Source organism: Bubalus kerabau, chromosome 7 (genome assembly GCF_029407905.1).
Source record: "Bubalus kerabau isolate K-KA32 ecotype Philippines breed swamp buffalo chromosome 7, PCC_UOA_SB_1v2, whole genome shotgun sequence".
In the NCBI taxonomy this organism is placed as follows: Eukaryota; Metazoa; Chordata; class Mammalia; order Artiodactyla; family Bovidae; genus Bubalus; species Bubalus kerabau.
The window spans coordinates 116,452,976-116,463,018 of NC_073630.1; the positions used below are offsets into that span (position 1 = coordinate 116,452,976).

Consider the following 10,043-nt stretch of genomic DNA (forward strand, 5'->3'; position numbering starts at 1 on the left):
TAATACTAACTCTTGGTAAATTAAAATCAGAAGAGAAATTCTTCAATATGTTAAAAGGCAAATATGAAAAATCTAGAGCTACCATCATATTTAATAGTGCAGTATTAAACTAATTTATCATACGTTCAAAAGCAATGTAAAGTTACTCATTCTCACCTTTTCCACTGAACATTGTACTAGAGGTCCTAGCCAATTCAATGCAGCGAGAAGACATAAACAACACAAAGGTTAGGAATTAAGAAATAAAACTTCCCTATTTTAATTTTTATGTGGAAAATAAGTAATCAACCCCTCTCCCTCTCAAAAAAAACTAGAACTAGTAAGTGAGTTTAGCAAGATCTTATAATACAAGCAAGTTCAACATCCAATCACTACTTTTTTCCTATGTACTATTAACAAATATTTAGAAAGCCAAAAAAGTGTCTTTTTTTATTCTGCCAAAAAAGTTTTTTATTAAAATTTTTTTTTATTCCAATTAGTAGTCATCATAAATACTTCAGATGTTTTGGAATTAATTTAACCAGATAGACAAGAACTCCTTTCTCAAAACTACAGAGAGAAAGTTTTTTTAAAGAGTTATTTGTTTTATTAATGGCTGCACTGGGTCTTTGTTGCTGCCATGGGGCTTTCTCTAGTTGAGGTGACTGGCTGTTGGGAGGCTACCCTTCACTGTGGCACAGGCTCTCACTGCCACTGTTGCTCTTGTTGCAGAGCACGGGGCTCTACATGCATGGGCTCAGTATTTGCAGCTCATGGGCTCTGGAGCACTGGCTCAATAGTTGTGGCCCATGGGTAAGTTGATGTGCAGTATGCGGGATCTTCCCTGACCAAGGATCCAACCTGTGTCCCCTTTATGGGCTGAGTGACTCTTCACCACTGAGCTACCAGCAAAGCCCCACAGAGAGAAATTTCAAACGATCTAAAGAAATGAGAAGATATGTGCTGTCTACAGTTAAAAATGCTTAATATTTTTAAGATATTAACAATAGTTCCCCAATAATTCAACACAATTCAAATCACGATTTCAGCAGATTTCTAAAACAGAAATTTGCAAGCTATATGTAATATTTGGGCTTCCCTTGTGGCTCAGCTGGTAAAGAAACCACCTGCAATGCGGGAGACCTGGGTTCAATCCCTGGGTTGGGAAGATCCCCTGGAGAAGGGAAAGGCTACCTACTCCAGTATTCTGGCCTGGAGAATTCCATGGACTGTATAGTCCATGGTGTCCCAAAGAGTCAGACACGACTGAGTGACTTTCACTTTCACTTTCTTTTATACATAATATTTATACAGAACTATAAATGACCTAGAATAACCAAATTAGTCCTCAAGAAGAATACAACTAAAGAACTCATGCCATGTTTTCTAAGTCTACCAAACTGCTATATTCATCAGGAGAGTATAGGATTTCCAAAAGGATAGACAAATCAATCAATGGACCAGAATGAAATTCAGAAATTGATCCTTTCATGTGGTTGTTTAATTTCCCCCAAAGGTGCAAAGCAATTCAATATAGAAAGAAAAGTTTATTCAACAAATGGCACTGGAATGAATAGATATCCATATAGAAAAAGAAATGTTTACATTCTTACTTTATACCTGTATGCTGTGCTGTGCTGTGCTTAGTTACTCAGTCAAGCCCGAGTCTTTGCGACCCCATGGGCTGTAGCCTGCCAGGCTCCTCTGTCCATGGAACTCTCCAGGCAAGAATACTGCAGTGGGTAGTCTATCCTTTCTCCAGGGGATCTTCCCAACCCAGGAATCAAACCAGGGTCTCCTGCATTGCAGGCAGATTCTTTACTAGCTGAGCTACCAGGGAAGACCCTTATACTAGTATACACAAAGTTAATTTGAGAAAGATTGTAAATCTAAATATAAATGTCAGAAAACACAAAAGAAACTGTTCACAGCCTTTAGGTAAGAAAACATTTCCTTGAGAGGACATGGAAATCATGTCTTAAAAAGGAAAAAAAAAAAAAGTTAAGTTGTACTTCATCAAATTAAAGTCTTCTATCCACCAGTATGTGAACCAAGAACTCCCAGATATTCAAGCTGGATTTAGAAAAGGCAGAGGGACCAGAGATCAAATTGCCATCATCCGTTGGATCATAGGAAAAGCAAGAGAATTCCAGAAAAACATCTACTTCTGCTTCATTGACTATGGTAAAACTTTTGTGTGGATCACAACAAACTGGGAAATTCTTCAAGAAATGGGAATACCAAACTATCTCAACTGCCTCCAGAGAAACCTGTATGCAGGTCAAGAAGAACAGTTAGAACCAGACATGGAACTGATTCCAAATCAGGAAAGGAGTACATCAATGCTGTATATTGTCACCCTGTTTATTTAACTTATGTGCAGAGTACATCATGAGAAATGCTGGGCTGGATAAAGAACAAGCTGGAATCTATGTTGCTGGGAGAAATATCAGTAACCTCAGATATGCAGATGACACCACCTTTATGGCAGAAAGTGAAGAAGAACTGAAGAGTCTCCTGATGAAAGTCAAAGAGGACAGTGAAAAAGCTGGCTTAAAACTCAACATTTGAAAAACGAAGAGCATGCCATCCAGTCTCATCCCTTCATGGCAAATATATGGGAAAATGATGGAAGCAGTGACAAACTTTATTTTCTTGGGCTCCAAAATCACTGCAGATGGTGACTGTAGCCATGAAATTAAAAGACACTTGCTCCTTGGAAGAAAAGCTATGACTAACTTAGACAGCATATTAAAAAGCAGAAGTTGGTCCTAAGATGGCAGAGGAATAGGACGGGGAGATCACTTTCTCCCCCACAAATTCATCAAAAGAACATTTGAACCCTGAGTAAATTCCACAGAAAAACTTCTGAATGCCAGCAGAGGACATCAGGCATCCAGAAAACCAGCCCATTGTCTTCGAGAGGAGGTAGAAAAAAATATAAAAGACAAAAAGAGAGACAAAGAGGTAGGGACGGAGCTCCATCCCGGGAAGGGAGTCTTAAAAAAGAGAGAAGTTTCCAAACACCAGGAAGTGCTCTCACTGTCGAGTCTGTGGCGAGCCTTGGAACCACAGAGGGCAACATAACTGGGAGGAAAAATTAATAAATAATTAAAACCCACAGCTTACGTGCCCAACAGTAACTCCCTCAGCAGAGAAGCAGCACAGGTGCCTGTACCCATCACTAGCAAGCTGGGGCTGGGCAGGGAGGCGTGGGCTGCATTGCTTAGAGTAAGGACTGGGCCTGAATGCCCCAAGGGCAATCTGAGGGAACTAACTAGGGCTAGCAAACAAGACTGTGGGATAGCTACCACGTGAAAAGCTCTAACCGAAGACACCACCAGGCCTGCTCATAGAACAAAGGACTGACTAGAGCTACACGAAAAGCCCTAACCTAAGACACCATCAGACCCACTCACACAACAAAGGACTGAGCAGAGCTGGCCAGCTGCAGACCAACCCCCTCCAGTGACAGGCAGCCAGAGCCAGAAGGGGGCAATCGCGGCCCCAGAGAGGCATTATCTACCAAACTGCAAGCAGGCTTCGTTGCTAATTAAGACTTCTTGGGGTACTGGGTAGGTTGCCGCCCGGAGACCGACGGCCGCGCGGGTGGGAAGGGGGTTTCGGGGAGCGAGTGGAGAAAGGAGCCTAAAAGCCCGGGGAAAGGGAGGCTAGAAGCGCCGCAGAGGGCTGAAGGCGGGGCCGCGGAGCCCTGCAGAGCCAGCATGGCCGAGGAGCTCTCCGCGGCCACGTCCTACACCGAAGATGATTTCTACTGCCCCGTCTGTCAGGAGGTGCTCAAAACCCCCGTGCGGACTGCGGCCTGTCAGCACGTTTTTTGTAGAAAGTGTTTCCTGACTGCAATGAGAGAGAGTGGAATACATTGTCCCCTCTGTCGTGGAAATGTGACTAGAAGAGAGAGAGCGTGTCCTGAACGGGCCTTAGACCTTGAAAATATCATGAGGAAATTTTCTGGTAGCTGCAGATGCTGTGCAAAACAGATTAAATTCTATCGCATGAGACATCATTACAAATCTTGTAAGAAGTATCAAGATGAATATGGTGTTTCTTCTATCATTCCAAACTTTCAGATCTCTCAAGATTCAGTAGGAAACAGTAACAGGAGTGAAACATCTGCATCTGATAACATAGAAACTTACCAAGAGAATACTGGTTCTTCTGGGCATCCTACCTTTAAGTGTCCCTTGTGTCAAGAATCAAATTTTACCAGACAGCGTTTACTGGATCATTGTAACAGTAATCACCTATTTCAGATAGTTCCTGTGACGTGTCCTATTTGTGTGTCTCTTCCTTGGGGAGATCCTAGCCAGGTTACTAGAAATTTTGTTAGTCATCTAAATCAAAGACATCAGTTTGATTATGGAGAATTTGTGAATCTTCAGCTAGATGAGGAAACCCAGTATCAAACTGCGGTTGAAGAATCTTTTCAAGTAAACATTTGAAGGCTGTAGACACCTCTGCATCTTTGTACCTGCAAGTGCCATCTTTAAGGAGAAAATTACAGGAAGTCACCATTTCAATAACTTGATGTGTATATTAATAAAAGTAATTCAGTCTATTGTTTTAGTTTTTTTATTGAAAACTAAAGGTGGGCCATGTAAAAACTTAATTCTTTTGATAAGTTAAAAGATAAAGCTTAGGACATTATCTTTATAAACATTAAAAGGATTATACTTCATTAATGGTGAAAAGAGAATCCCTAATGTACTTACCTTTTTTGCATTACATATTCTTGAATTTTCCCTTGCTTTTGAAATTTGGTGCAGTTCCTCCCATTGACATTATTGTACACAGGTAACACAGTACCAAATTCTGAATGATGTGATTAATATAAACTAACAAAACTGAGCCAGTTATTGGAGTTGCAAATGGAGACTTGAAGTGCAAAATGAAACAATCCAAAGGAAACTTTTTTAAATACAGATTCTAGCTGAAGAATTCAACTATAAGAAAATTGTATTTATATAATGTTTAGTATTTTTGAAGACTAGTGAGATTTCTTTAATAATTTTAACTCTTTAAAAAGCAAAAACTCATTGTATAGATATTTCCTTTTTGCTGTTAGAAGGAAATATCAAGAGAAAAATTGATTTCTTTGGTGGACAAGTTGGTAATATCAAATCTTGTTTGTTTGGCTGACTAATATGTAAGCCTAAAGTACAGTAAGCTGAATTACAGCTCTTTGGCCTCAGAATTTTCAGTAACAGAATTGCTGGTTAGCTATGATGAAACTTGTATTAGAAACTTGCAGTTGGTGATATTACATTCTCTCTATATATTTAAATGAGAGGTTTAACTTCATCTCAGTTTAGAAATTTGTTCAAAGCTAAAGATGTGTATGTATATATACATGCACTTTTGTATGTGTATATACACATATAAGCATGCAATTTGTCTGGTTATATGCAGAATTTCTATTAAGATTTTTAAAAGGGACTAGTAATATGGGGTTGATGTGTTCATCTGAGTTGATTAAAATTTTGTATGTTACCAAATTTTTAAAGTAACAGTCAAATGCTAAGTTGTCTACTTCGCTACTATGACACCTTAAAAACTGAGTTTACACACCTACACAATTATATGTTTGTATGGTGCTCATTTGTTATCTGAAAGATAATGTGGGACTATAGTAGTGAGATGGATCCTACCAGCCACTCTGTTTCACTACATTTTAGTCAAAATTGAGTTCATTCTTCGTATTCATTAATAAAAATCATAAAATAACTTATACTAGAAGGCCCAAATGACAGAATAAAGCTAAAGAGTGGATTAGCTGACATTCCATACTAATATAATTGTTTATGCTTTCTTTAAAACAAATAACTAAAAGAACATAAAATCTCAGAAGTAGTTTGCTGCTAATATATACATATGTTGTATAAAAGGTATATTTTGGTTTTGTTAAAACCCTTGTTGACTTTTCTACAGTGAATGTTTTTTTAACTTGATTTAATAAAAATGTTAATTTTGGAACGGAAAAAAAAAAAAAAAAAAGACTTCTTGGGATTCTGGACGGTCAACATCTGCCTGAGAAGGTGTGCTGGTTGTACATCCAGAAAACTGAGTGGCAGGGACGGGGGTGGGGGGGGGGGAGGTGTGATAAGTCGCAGCAACTGCGCTCGCCAAACACCTGGTCACCTAAGCTGCTCAGACCTGGGAAGGGCACAAAACGCAGGCCCAACCGAATCTGCACCTCTGAGGACTACCTGAGTACCGGAACCTGAGCAGCTTAGACCTGGGAAGTGTGTACAGCCCAGGGCCAGCCTCAGACAGTTCCCGCCAGAGCAACCTAGAGCCTAAGCAGTGTAGACAGGGAAAGCACACACGCCGTGAGCGGGGTCAAACCCAGTGTGGCCGAGACACTGCGAACACACGCCAGGGTTATTTGTTTGCAGTGTCCCTCCCTCCCCACAGCATGACTGAACAAGTGAGCCTAAAAAAGTGTCCACCACCGCTCCCTTGTGCCAGGGCAGAAATTAGAAGAGATCAGCAAACAGAAGAAGCTAAAACAGAGGGAACCTCCGTGGAAGTGACAGATGGAGAAGTCTTGAGGCTACTGTAAAAATAAGACTGAAAACCAGAAGCAGGAGGCTTAAGTCCAAATCCTGAGAACACCAGAGAACTCCTCACTCTAGGGAACATAAGTTGACAGGAGCTCATCAAACGCCTCCATACATATACTGAAACCAAGCACCACCCAAGGGCCAATAAGTTCCAGAGGAAGACATACCACACAAATTCTCCAGCAACACAGGAACACAGCCCTGAGCTTCAATATACAGGCTGCCCAAAGTCACTCCAAACCCATTGACATCTCATAACTCTTTACTGGACACTTCATTGCACTCCAGAGAGAAGAAATCCAGCTCCACCCACCAGAACACCAACACCAGCTTCCCTAACCAGGAAACCTTGACAAGCCACCTGTACAACCCCACCCACAGCGAGGAAACTCCACAATAAAGAGAAATCTACAGACTGCCAGAATACAGAAAGACCACCCCAAACACAGCAATATAAACAAGATGAAGAGATAGAGGAATACCCAGCAGGTAAAGGAACAGGATAAATGCTCACCAAACCAAACAAAAGAGGAAGAGATAGGAAATCTACCTGATAAAGAATTCCAAATAAAGATAGTGAAAATGATCCAAAATCTTGAAAACAAAATGGAATCACAGATAAATAGCCTGGAGACAAGGATTGAGAAGATGCAAGAAAGGTTTAACAAGGACCTAGAAAAAAAAAAAAAAGTCAATATATAATGAATAATGCCATAAATGAGATCAAAAACACTCTGGAGGGAACAAATAGTAGAATAATGGAGGCAGAAGATAGGATTAGTGAGGAAGAAGATAGAATGGTAGAAATAAATGAGTCAGAGAGGAAAAAAGAAAAATGAATTAAAAGAAATGAGGACAATCTCAGAGACCTCTGGGACAATGTTAAATGTGCCAACATTTGAATCATAGGAGTCCCAGAAGAAGAAGACAAAAAGAAAGACCATGAGAAAATACTTGAGGAGATAATAGTTGAAAACTTCCCTAAAATGGGGAAGGAAATAATCACCCAAGTCCAAGAAACCCAGAGAGTCCCAAACAGGATAGGCAAAACACCCCAAGACACATATTAAGCAAATTAACAAAGATTAAACACAAAGAACAAATATTAAAAGCAGCAAGGGAAAAACAACAAATAACACACAAGGGGATTCCCATAAGGATAACAGCTGATCTTTCAATATAAACTCTTCAGGCCAGGAGGAAATGGCAGGACATACTTAAAATGATGAAAGAAAATAACTTACAGCCCAGATTACTGTACCCACAAGGATCTCATTCAAATATGAAGGAGAAATCAAAAGCTTTACAGACAAGCAAAAGCAGAGAGAATTCAGCACCACCAAACCAGCTTTCCAACAAATGCTAAAGGATCTTCTCTAGACGGAAAACACAAAAAGAGAGTATAAACTCAAACCCAAAACAATAAAGTAAATGGCAATGGGATCATCAGTTCAGTTCAGTCGCTCAGTCCTGTCCAACTCTTTGCGACCCCATGAATCACAGCATGCCAACCCTCCCTGTCCATCACCAACTCCCGGAGTTCACTCAGACTCACATCCAGCGAGTCAGTGATGCCATCCAGCCATCTCATCCTCTGTCATCCCCTTCTCCTCCTGCCCCCAATCCCTCCCAGCATCAGAGTCTTTTCCAGTGAGTCAACTCTTCGCATGAGGTGGCCAAAGTACTGGAGTTTCAGCTTTAGCATCATTCCTTCCAAAGAACACCCAGGGCTGATGTCATTTAGAATGGACTGGTTGGATATCCTTGCAGTCTAAGGGACTCTCAAGAGTCTTCTCCAACACCACACTTCAAAAGCATCAATTATTCGGCGTTCAGCTTTCTTCACAGTCCAACTCTCACATCCATACATGACCACTGGAAAAACCATAGCCTTGACTAGACGAACCTTTGTTGGCAAAGTAATGTCTCTGCTTTTGAATATGGTATCTAGGTTGGTCATAACTTTCCTTCCAAGGAGTAAGCGTCTTTTAATTTCATGGCTGCAGTCTCCATCTGCAGTGATTTTGGAGCCCCAAAAAATAAAGTCTGACACAGTTTCCACTGTTTCCCCATCTACTTCATGGGACCAGATGCCATGATCTTCGTTTTCTGAATGTTGAGCTTTAAGCCAACTTTTTCACTCTTCTCTTTCACTTTCATCAAGAGGCTCTTAAGTTCCTATTCACTTTTTCCATAAGGGTGGTGTCATCTGCATATCTGAGGTGATTGATATTTCTCCCAGCAATCTTGATTCCAGCTTGTGCTTCTTCCAGTCCAGCGTTTCTCATGATGTACTCTGCATGTAAGTTAAATAAGCAGGGTGACAATATACAGCCTTGATGTACTCCTTTTCCTATTTGGAACCAGTCTGTTGTTCCATGTCCAGTTCTAACTGTTGCTTCCTGACCTGCATGCAGGTTTCTCAAGAGGCAGATCAGGTGGTCTGGTATTCCCATCTCTTTCAGAATTTTCCACAGTTTATTGTGATCCACACAGTCAAAGGCTTTGGCATAGTCAATGAAGCAGAAATAGATTTTTTTCTGGAACTCTCTTGCTTTTTCCATGATCCAGCGGATGTTGGCAATTTGATCTCTGGTTCCTCTGCCTTTTCTAAAACCAGCTAGAACATCTGGAAGTTCACAGTTCACATAGTGCTGAGGCTTGGCTTGGAGAATTTTGAGCATTACTTTACTAGTGTGTGAGATGAATGCAATTGTGCGGTAGTTTGAGCATTCTTTGGCATTGCCTTTCTTTGGGATTGGAATGAAATCTGACCTTTTCCAGTCCTGTGGGCACTGCTGAGGTTTCCACATTTGCTGGCATATTGAGTGCGGCACTTTCACAGCATCATCTTTCAGGATTTGAAATAGCTCAACTGGAATTCCATCACCTCCACTAGCTTTGTTCGTAGTGATGCTTTCTAAGGCCTATTTGACTTCATATTCCATGATGTCTGGCTCTAGGTCAGTGATCACACCATCGTGATTATCTGGGTCGTGAAGATCTTTTTTGTCCAGTTCTTCTGTGTCTTCTTGCCACCTCTTTTAAATATCTTCTGCTTCTGTTAGGTCCATACCATTTCTGTCCTTTATCGAGCCCATCTTTGCACAAAATGATCCCTTGGTATCTCTTATTTTCTTGAAAAAATCTCTAGTCTTTCCCATTCTGTTGTTTTCCTCTTTTTCTTTGCATTGATCACTGAAGAAGGCTTTCTTATCTCTTCTTGGTATTCTTTGGAACTCTGCATTCAGATGCTTATATCTATCCTTTTCTCCTTTGCTTTTCATTTCTCTTCTTTTCACAGCTATTTGTAAGGCCTACCCAGACAGCCATTTTTCTTTTTTGCATTTCTTTCCCATGGGTTGGTTTTGATGACCTAATTGATATCTATAAGACATTTCACCCCCAAAACAATGAATTTCACCATTTTCTCAAGTGCACATGGAACCTTCTCCAGGATAGATCAAATCCTGGGCCATA

The 10,043-nt window shown here is 40.5% G+C and overlaps 1 protein-coding gene across 1 annotated transcript; it reads left to right on the forward strand.

Annotated features, from left to right (window-relative positions):
- Positions 1-3,704: 3,704 nt before the first annotated feature.
- LOC129657326 (E3 ubiquitin-protein ligase RNF138) lies at positions 3,705-4,556 on the forward strand. Its single transcript, XM_055587528.1, has one exon. The coding sequence runs from the start codon at positions 3,705-3,707 to the stop codon at positions 4,440-4,442; it is 738 nt and encodes a 245-aa protein (XP_055443503.1). The 3' UTR covers positions 4,443-4,556.
- Positions 4,557-10,043: the final 5,487 nt, after the last annotated feature.